The 16,049-nt window shown below is 38.1% G+C and overlaps 1 protein-coding gene across 2 annotated transcripts in view; it reads right to left on the minus strand.

The window, feature by feature from the left end:
• Window positions 1-16,049, minus strand: part of Pir (pirin (iron-binding nuclear protein)) — a 72,082-nt gene that overhangs the window by 14,894 nt on the left and 41,139 nt on the right. For both annotated transcript variants that reach the window (XM_013032123.1, XM_013032121.1), the window contains exons 6-7: window positions 13,354-13,438; window positions 4,910-4,954 (exon numbers count right to left, since the gene is read on the minus strand). In XM_013032123.1, coding sequence (XP_012887577.1) covers window positions 4,910-4,954; window positions 13,354-13,438 — 130 coding nt within the window. The remainder of the gene's footprint in view (window positions 1-4,909; window positions 4,955-13,353; window positions 13,439-16,049) is intronic.

Raw genomic sequence — 16,049 nt, forward strand, 5'->3', positions numbered from 1 at the left:
GGTGGGTTTAGTAGGTGGGAAGGAATTAAAAAGGACTTTTTGGTAAGCCTACGTGTGTTACAGGAAGGATGCTACCTGTAAGATCCAATGACTGTCAAACTCAGAATCACAAACATAAAAGTTGAGTGCAAACTAAGCATGAATAACTACTGATTTTAGTAAGTGTAAACAATGTACTGCCATTTCATTTCAATCATAACAGATTATATTTTCAGATTGTTAAATACAGTTTTAAGTACCAACCATATATTGGTATTGGTCCTTTAAGGAGACTGGTATTCAAACTGACAAGCTATATTCTTTTGCTCTTTGCATTGATTTGTAGTGTTGATATGTAGCGTTATTTTCTTAACTTCATGGAATGGATTAAGTAATTATTATCCGTAGGATATATTAGTTTCATGATTACATTGTTTTTCTTTGCATTTTAATTTTTTGTGCCAGTACTGGGGCTTGAACTTTGGGCCTGAGTGTTATCCTTTTGCTTTTTTGCTCAAGGCTGGCATTCTACCATTTGACTCACAGCTCCATTTCAGGCTTTTTGCTGGTTAACTGGAGATAAGGGTCTTATGGACTTTCCTGCCTGGTCTGGGCTTGAACTGTGATCCTCAGAACTCAGCCTCCTGAGTAGCTAGGATTACATGTGTGAGCCACTGGCACTTGCTTTTTTTTTTTTTTTGCCAGTAGTGGAGCTTGAACTCTGGGCCTGGCCACTGTTCCTCAGCATTTCAGCTCAAGGCCAGCACTCTACCACTTGAGCCACAGTGCCACATCTGGCTTTTACTGCTTATGTTTTGCTGAGTAATGGAACCCAGGTTCTCATGCATGCAAGGCAAGCACTCTACCACTGAGCCACCTTCCCAGCCCCTCTTTAATTTTTTTTAACATATGCTGCATGTACTCCAGGTGAGGGATGGTCAAAGAACTTTCTGCCTCCATACAAGATGTCTATGAATGGCTTCTGTCATTGAACCACCAACTTAGCAGGTTCTCCATTGTTGAAAAAAGCAAATGTATAAAAATCTACAAAGACTTTGGAAAGGCATAAAATAAGTACTTTCAAATGAATCTCAAATGAGTATTACTTTTCAGTAAGAAAATGTTGAATTTACTCGTTTCTGCTCTGTTAACTTCTTTTCTTCATGCTATTATTACAAGACAGTTACATGGTCCCACTGTGTTACCTTGAATTGAAAGTATTCGAATGCCCTTGCAACCAGTTAGCTGACTGGCATTGTCCATCATGCAAAGTTTCACTTACTTCCTGTGTCAATCTTTTCAATGACTCTCATCGATTTCCATTTTATTCAGCCTGTCCAGAAATTTCTTTCAACCAAGTTTGCAGTCTATTTATTCCAGTCCAACTCACTAATTATATGTCATCAACTTTTAATAGAACAGAGGTTGCTGGACATTTTTAAAAAGACAATTACTTGTTTATCAGCTCCTGTCATTCTAGTTTTATAAGCAAAATTAAAATGACACAGTAAACTCAGCAAGTGTTTTCCCAATTCTCTCTAGACATGTGAAGTCAGTACATATTCAATAGATGTTTTGTCATTTCTTTACTTCTGGGGCTTAGTTCTTGCCCTTTTCTTATTCTCATCAACACCCCTATTAGCAGGTGGGTTGGAAAGGAAGGAGATAAAATTCAAATGAGGTCATTTGGCTTGTTGCTCATTAGTTAGAATCCTAAGAGAACAGTTTTCTGAGCTGAATTTGCTCCATGGTCCAGTTTGTATTGAACGGATTTAACTTTGCTCCAAGGCTACAGGCTGCAACCATATCTCCTGCCAGATGTTTTTTGCACTTAGAGCTATGATCACAAGGGAGGACGAGGCCTGTGACCAGAGATGACTCAAGAAAATCCAGTCTCACTTCAAGAAAAACAAGTGGCTGGGACTATGTGGTAGGCATATATTTTCAATGTCCTCTGATAAAAAAAATCAAACACAGGTACTTTTAATCTCTTGGGATAATCAAGGAAAAATGCAGGCCAAACTGTTTATTACCAAATTGAATGTCAGAGGCAGACTCTTGGGCTTTAAATCAAGGTGGTTCTTGATCAGAACCATTTATTTAAGTCGTTTTTCCTGGTCTGGAGTTCTGGGAAACAGCTCTGAATCCCCAATGTGATTCTGTAGCATGAGATACCAGAAGCAATCCTCTGTTGTGTTTTGTATTTCCCTGGTATCTATTGAATTAAGAAATCACGGTGATTGTATGGTCTTCTGGCCTGTCCCAGATGGTTTTAATCTGGTTAAATGAGGCACAGTTAAACCTTTACCTCCATAGGCAAGCAAAGATCACGTGTTCATCTATTCTTCTGCTTCTACATGAAATGCTTTGAGTAAATGGACATATGCTCAGCTTTAGTGTTCATTTTGCAGCAGAGAGATGTTCTGAATCACATTGTTGGATAGCAGAAACTTGCTGGTGTGTCTGTAAGTCTGAATGTTGCCCTCAGTTATTCCAACCTATTTAACTACGTGATTCATGCTACAAATGAAATCAGGAAGCAACAGTGAAGCCATGGTGTTGTTCAATTCATTTGCCTTCTTAACCCTTGGGTTTTATTTCATGCATCAGTGTTTACATTACATACTTGCTGTGTGGAATAAAGGTTGAATAAATCATGACAGTTTGATCTTCAAAAAAAAAACCAAAAGTGGATGGATAAGTCTCTTTTACAATAAAGATTGTCCCACTTTCCACTTATTAACTTCTGGGACTAAAAGTCTGTTAGAAAATAAAGTGATACAGGTTTGGATGATGATTACTTATTGTACTTTCTCCCCTCTATCCTCTACTCAATGTCATTGAGGTCAAAACTAGTTGTGAGATTTTTGTAGAGAGCTCAGACTAAGAAAGTCTTTACTTTGTTGAAGTGGTTGAAAAAATTTTAAATAGTATTTCATGGGACATGAAAAATACATCAAACTCACAAAACGTTTTATTGGAATAGCTTGGCTACTTGTTCATGTTTATTTGTAGCTGCTTTGGGATTATATAGGAAAGGCAAGTGATGGCAATCAACACTGCATGGTCCACAGAGATGGAAATATTCATTATCTGGACCTTTATACAATGTTTGCTCCTCTCCTGCACACATTTTTTAAATTGTCAAGGTGATGTACAGAGGGGTTACAGTTACATAAGTAAGGTAATAAGTACATTTCTGGTCAAACTTGTTACTTCCTCCCTCATTTTTCCCCCACTTTCCCTCCCCACCCAATCCCCCGCCCCGCAAGATGAACAGATAATTTCCAACATATTGTCTTATGAGTCGTATGCATTGGTTCCCCTTGTCCTTTGTCTCACCATTCTGTTGTTCCCCTTCCCTTCCCTAACTCAGATACGTGTATATACAATACCCAAATGCAGTGATAACAGGGTATAACCCATAGGGGGAAGAACACACCAAAGAAACAAGAAATTACACAGTACATTAAAAACAACAACAAAGAAAAACCTCTCATGTCTATGGCTTGGAGTTCATTTTGCTTAGCCTCATTTATATGGTCATAGCTATTGAGCTACTCTGCTCATCTGCTAAGATTATCCTAAATGTATACTAATTATTGCAAATAAGGGAAACCATGGACCTGTGTTTCTTTGGGTCTGGCTTACTTTACTTAATATGATTTTTTCCAAGTCTTTCCATTTCCTTACAAATGGGGAGGTGCCATTCTTTCTGATGGAAGCATGGAATTCAATCACACACACACACACACACACACACACACACATACATCTGAACCACATTTTCTTGATCCATTCATCTACTGAGGGGCATCTGGGTTGGTTCCATATCTTAGCTATGGTGACTAATGCTGCGATAAACATAGTTGTGCTGGTAGCTTTAGTATAGCCTCGTTTGTGGTCATTTGGGTAAATGCCCAGAAGCCCCACACATTTTCTAATTCTACATAAACACTTCTGAAACCCTTACCACCTTAGATTTTATGTGTTTTTTCATTACTTTCCATTCATGCAGATTATTTTATTGCTCTTGAAATCATAAATTAGGGGTGTTGCTTATGTAATTTTTTTCCTGTTTTTATAAAATTTTATGTGAGTTTCAGGCTTTTCAGAAGATCATAAAAACCAAGCGATAACATTATCTCTTCCAGATAGTTAACATTTTAATGTTGTGTGCATAGGGACTTAAAGTCCTACTGCGAGGTCTTTTTGATACTTTCTTGAATGTTAACATAAATACTTGTTGCTTTTGACCTATAATTGAAATGCTATTCCAAGAAAGAGGAATCAAGTCCATTTAAACCATATTAAGAGTAAATTCAAACTGTTAAATCCAGGAGAAAAGTCTCAGGAAATTATTGGCTAATGGGTACAATGGTTTAAATCAACAACTATTCAAATTCTCTCCAACTATTTGGGAGAATATTTGGTTTAAAGACATAGTTCTGCCAGCCTTCTAACCTTGAGCAGAGGTTATCTACCTCACTTCCTACTCTAACTAGAGCACACTGAAGCTCTGTCCTTTTATCAGGACAGAGTTGCTGGCCTCTTAATGAGCTGTCAGCATACACCAGGAAGCCTGAGTCTTTTGTCTGTGTACTTTCCTCATGCCTCCTCACTGAACATCCTCAGAGCTCTAAGGCACCCTGCCCTGGTGTGCTATGTTCCTGGGATGAAGAGAGGGCTGATTAGGAAACGTGGCTCAAGTGGTAGAGAACCAACTTTGTGTGGAAAAAGCCAAGTAAAAACACAAGGCTTTGAGTTCAAGCTCCACGACTGGTACCAAAACACAAAACAAAAACAAATAAAAGGGAAGGGCTGGAGGCCTACTATTTACTTGTTTAAAGTGCTTTCAATAGATCTTTTATTCTTTGGTAATTTCAATTAAACTGCAATTGAACCCAAAAATGATAAACCATGAACTTACCAATATACACATCTCCTGATATGGTATAAATGAAACTTGTCCACCCTGGAAAGTGACAAGCAATATTAAAAGGTTAGTGTATATCATGCCAAAGATGAACACACACATCTATGCATACACACTGATTTATGCATAACAAAAGCAAAAGGAATATTTAGAGATTAAATCTTTTATTTCCCATTATATACATATTTAATGTTCTAGTTCTATGAGTTATTTACAATGTATACTTACATATTATCTTCCTATTTTTGTCTCTCTCTCTCTCTGACACACAGACACAAATACCCTCCTAATCACACGCACAATCTCTCTCCCTCCCTATCCTCTCTCCCACTCCTTCTGACACAACATAGACACAGACAGACACAGACACAGATACAAATACTCTCCTAAATCTAAATAGCTTGGCCCCCAACATTTAAGAGCTACTGCCTTTGGCCTCAAACCTATATACCAAAAATATATTAACAAATTATTTCTTCTAGTTCTCATATCATATTGTTATCTGTAGCACTCCATTCTGGCTTTATCTCCAGTGTGTTGTACACCCAGGTAATTGGATGTGTGAATAATGTTACAAACATGCTTTTGTATACATAGTTAAATTCTAGTTCCCAGTGAAATTATTCCTTTTTACCTACCCTAAAAGTAAAACATGCATCAATTCTACAGATGCAAGAATGCAAAATCGTTGGGGGATTAATTGGCTTCAGATGGCCTATGAACTTTCTGAATTGCTTCCACAATTTTTCAAGGAAAGGAGTATACATTATTCAGCTGATTCCTGTGGCTCAGAGCCAGTGACAATATACCATTTACCCTACCCTTAATACCAACTCTCTGAATTTCATGAATGTTTAGGTAGTGTACTCATGGATCAGAAGATATGGTCTGTTTCCCTTGAGAAGCATTAACCTAGAAATGGCAAGCTCAACCCAGAATGAGACTGATCACTCCATGTGCTAGAGTGGAAAGGGTATGGAAAGGGAGTGCAGGACATACATCATGGCTGGAGGTCAGGCCCTAGACAGAGTCGGCATGAGCATCCATGGCATGATAAAAAGTAAACCAAAGCCATCCGGGCAGGAGCGAAGAGTGCAAAAATGCACTCTATCGATATGGTTGTGACAGTGGGTGGGTTGAAACACATGAATGGCACAAAAGAAAAGTTATCATTGAAAAATTGATCATTAATTGTGGAGTCTTGTGAAGAAGATCTAGAAGGATGGCTCAAGAAATACACGTGGGTGTTTGCCTAAGGATCTTTTTTCATCCCCTTATTCCATGGATTTTATGCTCTGAGATTTTACTCAATAAGCCTTCTTATTTATTTATTTATTTATTTATTTATTCACAGCATACTCACTTTTCTTAGCTCATGTAAGTGTTTTAAGCTTAGCATGGGACAATTTATCGAACATCTAGGATAAACAGATCTTGTGTGGGGAGATAGGAAGATAGATAAGGCATAGACAAGGGTGTTCAAGACAAGAGTGTTCATGTTGTACAGCTTTGGGGAAGGAAGGTCATGGCAGATGCTGAAAACATACAGCAACAATGTAATCGTCTATTTCACAAGTCTTGCCTGGATGGGTTGTCGCTGTTAGTACACTTCTTTCTTGTTTTCTAATGTCTATGTTTTCTTCTGCCTATACAGCATGCTTTGTAGCTCTACTCTTTTTCAAAGTGCAAATGGCTTTAGTAATTTCTGATTATAGAAAAGTTGCACTTGATATTAAGGACACAGGAAACCATGACACATGGAAACTGAAAATATTTCAGCAGTCTTCTACTTACTCTGATATACACATTGTTAGCAATCTGGTATCTATGGGTTTAGAATCTTTCTTTCTATTTATTTACTTATTTATTTATTTAAAGCATGTTTTTATTGTAAAAATAGTGTACAGAGGGGTTACAGTTACCTGAATAAGGTAATGAGTACATTTCCTATTGAGCATTGTTACCTCCTCTTTTGGTTTTCCCTTACCATCCCCTCCCTCCCAACCTCTCCAACTCTTCCCTCCCTCTTCTCCACAAGTTGTAAAGTCCATTTTCAACATAGTGTCTTGTACATCTCATTTTTACAATGGGTCAACCTATATCCTTATGAGTCTTTTCTTTTATATACTATACAATATTTGTTTAAAACCCAGAATAAACTCAGTGTTCTGAATTTTCTGTGGAGCAGTAATTCCTCCTTAGGAAAGACTGTATGGCAATCCATTGTAAGGATGAGTTATTCTTCATACAACCAATCCCTCTTCATAGATTCAAGCTAATAAAAATTATTTCCCATCTGACAAAACCTCAAAGCGCTAAGTTGCTTGGGTGAGTTTTTACTTTGTATCATGCTAAGTGTTCTAATCTTATCGCTCCTGTACCTTCTTTGCCTCCTACTTTACCATAAATTAAGAAGATATGGGAATGTTGCTTAAGTCTGTTTTCTTTCTCTTTAAAAATATTTTTACAATATCCCAAAGGACCAGACATTTGCTTAAAGATGCAACCAAGTTAGTTTCTTAAGTGCATTGATCTATTTCCATTCCTTCTTAAAGTATTTTATGTAACTGTCAGTTACAACCAATTTATGTTACTGATTGAGAAGCACAATATTAGAAGTAATGGAAAATTTTCCTTTTAATCCTCCTTTTAGCATGATGCTCATATGCACTTGCTTCTATGAGCCTTGTTTGAATTCCATTAGGCATTGTTTCTTGAGGCTTTCAAAAACTGCCAACGTCTGTGAATACATACTATGTGTTTAAGCACAAGCAGTTCTGTTAAAAGTAGGACTATGTCAGCCAAAGGATCTTTTCCTCTCACTTACATGACCTACACCATAAAATAATGCCATTATGCAATTTTTATTTTTTTAATTTTTATTTATTTTTTGTCAGTCATGGAACTTGAACTCTGGGCCTGGGCACTGCCCCTGAACTCTTCAGTTTAAGGCAAGTGCTCTACCACTTGAGCCACAGCACCACTTCTGGTTTTCTGGTGGTTCATTGGAAATAAGAGTCTCAAGGACTTTCCTACCTGGGCTGGCTTTGAACTGTGATCCTCAGATCTCAGCCTCCTGAGTAGCTAGGATGACAGGAGTGAGCCATAGGCACGCAGCCCATTCTGCAATGTCTATAGCTTGGTTAGAGGTCACATGCTCTACATTTGCTTTCTACATATATGATTGTCAAGCTACTGTTTTGTTTGCATCTCAGAAGCTCTCCTATCCCCTTGGGCAATAACAAATACAAGAGTTGCGTTGAATGGCATTCATTTCTTCTGCTCTCTCCTCTAGGACAGTTAAGTAACCCAGAGATGTCAGATTCCTTTAAAAAAATAAAAAGAACACATGCTTCTTTTAAATACATAAATCATTTTCTGTGGCATCTGCACACATTTCCAAGGAGGTTCCTAACTCTTTCAAACATCCCTAGGGACAGTTTTCTTCAGCCTACATTCCTTGGCCTAATCGAAAGAATTTTCTTCCTATCTCAATCTTAGAGTTGATTGCTCCAATGAATTTTTCATGTATCCTTCATACATGTGTATGGACAGGAAGTAATAGAAACACATGACCTGGTGACACACTAGATATATAACACTTCAGCTTTGGGGAGGAAAGGAGAAAGGGCAATAGAGCTAAGAAAGGAATGTACCTCTCTCCAAATTCTGGATTACATTGGCTTCCAGATCTTAAAGCAAGCCAGGTTCCTAATGGCCTGCTTGGAGGTCCTTGCATCTGGACTCACTATGTACCTAATGTGTGGCTTCTCGGTCCTCTTTTTCCCCTTCTCCTTACATCATATTATTTTTCTTTATTTTTTAAAAAATTGTTTCAGTCTTGAGACTTGAACTCAGGGCCTAGGCACTGTCCTTAAGCTTCTTTTGATTAAGTCTTGTACTCTACCACTTGAGCCAAAGCTCACTCCTGGCTTTTTGGTAGCTAATTAAAGAGTCTCAAAAACTGTCCTGCCTATGCTGGCTTCTATCTGTGATCCTCATATCTTAGCCTCTTAAAGTAGCTAGGATTACAGGTGTGAGCCACCAGCACCCAGCTATTTTATTTTGAAAAAAAAAATCTCATGTAAGGAAAACCTTAAATATCCTACAGAAAGCTACTATACACCATCCATCCAGATTCCCTTGAAGCACTACTACATTTGCAATTTTTCTCTATAAATTTGCCATTGTTCTTACTGAAATATTTTAGAGTAACTTGCAAACAGGATGCATCTTACCATGAAATGATTTTCTATATTGACTTACTAGAACACTTGCTTTAAGAAACATAGCGCTGCTTATAAAAATCTTTCAATGGCTTCCTGATCTCCCAGTGCAAACTACAACTCCTGACCCTGGCAGATACTTTTCTCAATAGGGTCTTAGACATTTTCTCCAATCTCAGTGAGCATCCTTGTCAGATCAGGGTTAGGATGACTGTGACACTTTGACTATAACCTGGTAATTATATCTGAGCCAGAGGACACAGCTAGGTTGTAAGACACTGTGAGATAATACATCTGGTATTAAAAGGGACTAAGTTCTAGGGGTAATTTGTTATAGAGCCAAACAGCTACCTAGCACAATAAGATTTGTGTAAATACATCGTAAAGTGATTTACCAAGTAGCTCCTGTGCAACATTAGCTGCTGTGCAATATTAAAAATCTACTCTGAAAATCAAATGAGGAAGACATGGCTCTTTTTTATTTTGTAACAAAATGAAATATATTTTCAAACTATAGTTGAAGCAAACATAAATTGACCATACAAAAGAGGATATATTAGTTTCCTATTACTGTGACAATAAACCACACTCACATTGTTCTACTTCTATTGTCATATGTCCTTCTCCCACTATGACTCTACTCCCTTTCTCGTGCATACTCATGATGACATTATGCCACCTCAATAATCCAGGCTAATCTCTTGTTATTTGTTTTCAGCCACTGTAACATAATACCTGAGATAGTCAAGCTACAAAAGGGAAAGGCCAATTTGCCAAGTTGCCTTTGGGGTTATGGTGAGGTACTACGTCATAGGGGAGTGCATGACCAAGAAAGCTGTTCATCTTATGGTAGCTGGAAAGGAAAACAACAGGAAAAAATGAACAGCCAAACTCTGCTATCCCCTGGAAGGCTGTACCTCTACCTCATAGAGTTTCTACCAGTTCCCCAGAGCACCACAAGCTGGTGAGCAATCTTGTAAGACAAGGACCTGTGGGTGACATCCATGATCCAAATCATCACTCTCTCTATCTCAAGAGCCCTAACTTAAATATAGCCCCCAAATCCCTTCTACTATATAACATATTAGAAGGCGCTGGGAATTAAGACATGAACATCTTTTAGGGGCCATTACTCTACCTACCAAAGAGGGGTAGATTATATATTCTCTAAAGAAATTTTGTTATTGATTTACATATACTATAAGGAAATTTATAAGGAAAGTGAACCCAAAGGCTCACAGAATCAAACTTTTCCCATGTTATAACAGTTCTCCATTTTTTTATGCTGGTCCTGGGGCTTGAACTCAGCCCTGGCACTGTTTCTGAACTTCTTTGGCTCAAAGCTAGCACTCTATCACTTGAGCCATAGTTCTACTTCCGTTTTGTTTTGTGGTTTATTGGAGTTAAAAGTCTCATCAACTTTTCTGCCCAGGCTGTCATTGAACCACATTTCTCAGATCTCAGCCTCCTGAGTAGCCAGGATTACAGGCATGAGTCACTAGTATCTGGCTAACAGTTCTCAATTTTTAACATTCCAAATCATGGTTTAAATTACCCAGAAACAAATGTTCTTAGGGATAAGATGGAGAAAATGAACCAAGTGGCCATGGAAGAACAAAGTTTGATGTAGCCAGTCAGAAGAAAAAGGGGACACAAGGACTAGAAGGCAAAAGTTTCTTGGAAAGGGTCGTTAATTTCTTAGAAATACAGATTTATGGCCTTCACAATGAATGATAACAGTGTAATCTGTACATCAATTTACATCAATTTACACCAAGAAAAATCAGATTGCACTGCAATAGATGGCAAAGGTCACAGCAAAAAATAAAGCAACAAATTGTACTCTTACTTTAGCCAAGAGCTAATATGAAAAACGTGTTGGCCAATGTGAAAGGAATCCGGTACTGTCAGAAACTCGACAAATTGGATTCTTTGTAAATGATGCACTGTCCAGCTCAATTCCTGGTATCAACTAACTTCCAAATCACCACAGCATGAAACATCTGTTCTCTGCAAGATTTGTACAACCCAGCGGAAACGTGCCTAGCCCTCAGGAAAGAAGGAGATGGTAAAAATCGATTCTAATACTATTTATAGGAAAGAATTCAGATAAAACCTATTCTGATTCATGAAGAATGTTTTCAGCCTCTCCTAATTGGATTTCCCCTAGGACATAGGCATTTTCTTGGTATCACAGGTAGGATAGTAGTAGTGTATGCTCTATGTGTAGTTCATTAGTCTGGTAATAATATAACCCAGTCAACATTGAATTAGACTGCAAAGTTTATGCCAAAAGACAAACAATACCCAGATATCTATGTCAAGTCCCTTTACCATGAGTAACAAAAACATTAAAATATTATACACAAATGATCTCCAGGACCCAGCCAGTGGTCTGCACATTTCAAGAAATACTGATGCAATAAAGCATCCAAATCAAATGAATCTAGTCCTTGGAATCTGTGTTGGAATTTGACCTAGAAAAGCAGTCTAAAATAAAGGTAAGTGATGACCTTCATTTCACTGACTTCATACTGTACAGCATAAGTTACATCTACTACACATGAATACAGGTGGCCAAGATTTTGGAATCTTCAAATAATAAGTGCTCTTTAATACTTCATTGCTTGTCAGGCATTAAACAGGGACATCTTAAATTTTGAACGGGTCACTTAGTTCAATGGAAGCATAGAGGTGGGGGTTGAGGGGTCGTACATAAGAGAGAGAGAAAGAGAGAGAAAGAAGAAGGGTTTGAGAGACTAAAGCAATGTAACAAAGTTCTTACACAGCTGCATAGCTGGTTATTTGACAGAAGTATACACAGTGCTTTTACTCAATATTAAACATGCACGTCTAAATGTTCGAAAACAAACAGGCTTGAAATCAGTAGCAAAACTGGCCACAGAGGCGCAAGCCTTTAATCTCAACTAGTTAGGAGGTAGAGATCAGAAGGATCAAGGTTCAAGGCCAATGGAGTGAGGAAAATAGTGACACCCTCCTTCTCAACAACTAAGCAAGATATGATGGCACATATACCTGTGATCCTATCTACTTGGAAGGCCCAAGGTAGGAGGATCGTGGTCTGGGGATGGCCAAGAATTAAGTGTTAAGACTATCTGAAAAAATAACTATAGCAAAAAAAGGGGTTGGGGATATGTCTCAAGTGGTAGAGTGCCTATCTAGCAAGGTTAAGGTCCTGAGTCCAAACTCTAATACCACAAAAAAAACATATTTATGACAAAATAAAATACCATCACAGGTTTGCAAATGGACACATACACATTCTCCTATGAGGTAATTTGGTAATGTCTAAGAGTAGAGCAAACATCAACCTGATTACACACTCCCTGTTGGTGCGGTCATAGAAAAACTGTTCTTTTATACATTGTTGATAGAAAGTGTAACTGCCTCTTGGATTGCAGCCCCTCTATATATTTTTATTTACTTTATTTTTATAGGATTGAAGACTAAAACCAGGGCCCAGTGATTGCTACACAATTATGCTATCATTTCAACCATATGTCATCCATTTTCTTTTTGTTTTTGTGCTGATGCTGGGAATTAAACTCAGAGCTGAGGCACTGAGCTTTTCCACTCATGGATGGTACTCTACCACTTGAGTCACAGCTGTCTCTACTTTTTTTTGTCAGTCATGAGGCTTAAACTCTGGGCCTGGGCGCTTTCCCTCAGCTCTTCAGCTCAAGGCAAGCACTCTCCAACTTGAACCACAGCACTACTTTCTACTTGTGATTTTTTTTGCTGTTTAACTGGAGATCAAAGTCTCACAGACTTTTCTACCCAGTTGTATCTCACTCAAGTATATATTTTTCTAAAGTGAGCAAGAAAAAAAAGGAATTAACTGAGCCAGAAAGTCAGAAAACAAGGGGCATTTTACTTATTCTACCTCATCAGGTGAGGTGGCCTTGAGCCAGAAAGAAATCTTTTGCACCTTAGCGTTTGCACTAGTAAATAGAAATATGGCCCCAAAAGTCAGGCTCTGTGTTCTATGAATTCCTGATTTTCTTGACAGACCCCAGCTGTATTTACTAATTTAAACATACTCAAACATAAAGTTACTAGAAATTTGTGCTGTTTGGAAACAATCACGTGCCCAAGATAGTGGTCCCTTGTTTTTTTGTGTGTGGCATTTTTGTTGGTTTGTTTTCATCTTTTCCACATTACATGATTACTACATTCCGGAACTTGTCATACCTTTAGGAATGGGTTGAGAATGCTTTGCTCCTTGGTCCAATTTGAAGTCCAAATATAAGGTTGGTGTGCGAGTATAAACCTTAGACTGAAAACAGAAAAAGAAAACCATCAGCATTTTTGTAAGAATAGGGTTGGGCTTTTTGTTGTGCTGGTTTTGTTTTTGTGGGGTATTTTGGTGCTGATAGTGTGGCTTAAACTCAGGGCCTAGGTGCTGTTCTTGAGCCACAGCTCCACTTCTGGCTTTTTGATGGCAAATTGAAAATGCCAGAGTTGGCTTTGAACCACAATCTTCAGGATCTCAGCCTCTTGAGCAGCTAGGATTATAGGTGTGAGCCACCAATCCACTAGTACTCTGCCAGGATAAGGTTTCTTTACTTCAGCTGGGCCCTTCTGCAATAGCCTCAGGTCTGGATAGTTGAAGTTCCTGGGTCTGGATCCTGGATATTTGAAGTTCCCCTTAGCTTTACAAAATGGTTGAACAAGGCAATTTCAGGATGGCAGTGAGTTCCCTATAGCCATTTCTTTAGATGGGCCCAAAGTTAATATTCTATTGGCCAGCAGCTGCTTCACCTCACACTTGACATATAAGTGGCTCTTACACTTGACCTTGTAGGTTATCTCACATCCAAATGGCTATTTCTTCTCCCAGCACTCATAAAGCCCATTTTCATTTTGAAACTCAAAAAAGTGGCCTGTCTATATCTACTTCTCACTTGACCCTCTTGGAAAACAAATACAAAACCCACAAAAACAAAAAACCAAACGTGGTCTGTCATTGCTGGCTTGCAAAAGCCCCAACTCCAAACAGAACAAAGACAGCCTCTGCAGGATTTTCCACTGTAAACAGTGGCTTTGAGTCCAGCCACAGTTAAGCAGAGCTTGTAATTCAATATAATGTCATCCCGATCAAAATCCAAGGGATTAACACTGTTGCTATAAACTCTATGTCTCATTGTTTATCACAAAGCCCCAGTGGCTCTCTTACAAAATTAAGAAGAGTGAGGGAAGGGGGGGAGGTAGGGGAGGGATGGATAGATGACAATGTTGACAGGGGTGACTCTGATCAAGATGCATTGTATTCATAAACTAGTTGTTAAATGGCAACTCCTTGTACAAATACTTGAAGATAATAAAAGTATTTAAAAATAAAACAAAAAATTGACTATGAAAATGGAAGCATGGAACATTGGGCTTGCAAGAATATAGAGTAGCAAGAACTTTCATACACTGCTGGTGAGACTCTAAATTGGTGTAAATAATTAGAAAAAACTTTTTTGGTCGTATGTACTGCAAATGAATATATGCATAACCTTTGACCCAATAATCCAACTGTTAAGTGTATTCCCAACAGAATGCTTGCCTGAAGACATATACAAGAATTTGAAGTAGAACTTGTGGATAATAGCCATGAATTGAAAATGTCCTAATTGTCTATAACAGTAGAAGAGACAAATGAAATATAATACACATTTCCAGATGAATAGTATATGGCAAGGAAAGTAAACCAATTACGTTAACAACTCAGAGGAATCTCATAAGCATTATACTGAGCAATAAAGGCAATTTTATTTTCTGCAAAATTCAGAGCAGGACAAAATTGAGCTAGGGTATCAGAAGTCAGAAAAGCAGTTACTTTGGGAACATGAAATTAATTATAAAGTTGTTTTGAGGGAATCTGGTAACATTCTGTTGCTTGGTCAGGCTGCTGGTTTCATGTGTGTATACACTTGGTGAAAACTCTCTGAGAGGTACAAACGATTTGTGCATTTTCCATATTTATACCATATTTTAATAAAAGCCTTACATCAGAAACATAAATAGACAAAAATATCCAGAGACAAGAGTTGTTCATTATCCTTGATAAGGACATGATTTTGTAGAGAAACACTATTATGTAAACACCATGAAGACAGGGACATTTCTATCTCTCTTTGTCATTGAGTCCCTGAGCCAACCCAAAGTGTCAATCACAGAGTAGAAGATCCTTTTTTTTTTCTGGTCCTAGGGCTTGAACTCAGGGTCTGGGCGCTGTCCCTAAGCTTCTGTTGCTCAAGGCTAGCACTCTATTATGTGATCCACAGCTCCACTTCCAGCTTTTTGTGGTTAACTGGAGATAAAAAGTCCCATGGACTTTTCCTGCCCAGGCTGGCTTTGAATGACGATCCTTATATCTCATCCTCCTGACTAGTTAAGATTGCAGGTATGAGCCACTGGCACCCAGTGACAAGTTCCAATTTTTTTTTTTACTGAATTATGTTTCATCATGGAAAATCTTGTGTCGAATCATGCATCTATTGACTAGCTATATAAGATATTCATCAACATATTCACATATATGATCAAAATATTTGTTTTCAGAATAAGTAAACCTGGTGTGGTCCAAGTGTGTGTCTGTATGTTAAATTAGAATTATAAATAATGTTGACTCTCAAAGGAACTCTTCCTATGGAAGATTTTGGTAATAAGATGTTCTGGTACATGGGTTTACATGGCATAGAATGTCAAGCTACAGCTTCAAAGACTAGAAAAACCAATCCTCCTGTGAATACATAAATGAAACCAGAAGAACCTGTACCATCAGTTCAACCTGAGGCCAAAGATTCACAATCAATCTCAAGGATTTGAAGCATACATGAACCAAGGACAGCACATGAGGGACACAGGATCTGATTCTCTAGGATCATTAGGTGTGTTTA

The sequence above is a fragment of the Dipodomys ordii genome, unplaced genomic scaffold (assembly GCF_000151885.1).
Source record: "Dipodomys ordii isolate 6190 unplaced genomic scaffold, Dord_2.0 Scaffold150, whole genome shotgun sequence".
NCBI classification, from domain to species: Eukaryota; Metazoa; Chordata; class Mammalia; order Rodentia; family Heteromyidae; genus Dipodomys; species Dipodomys ordii.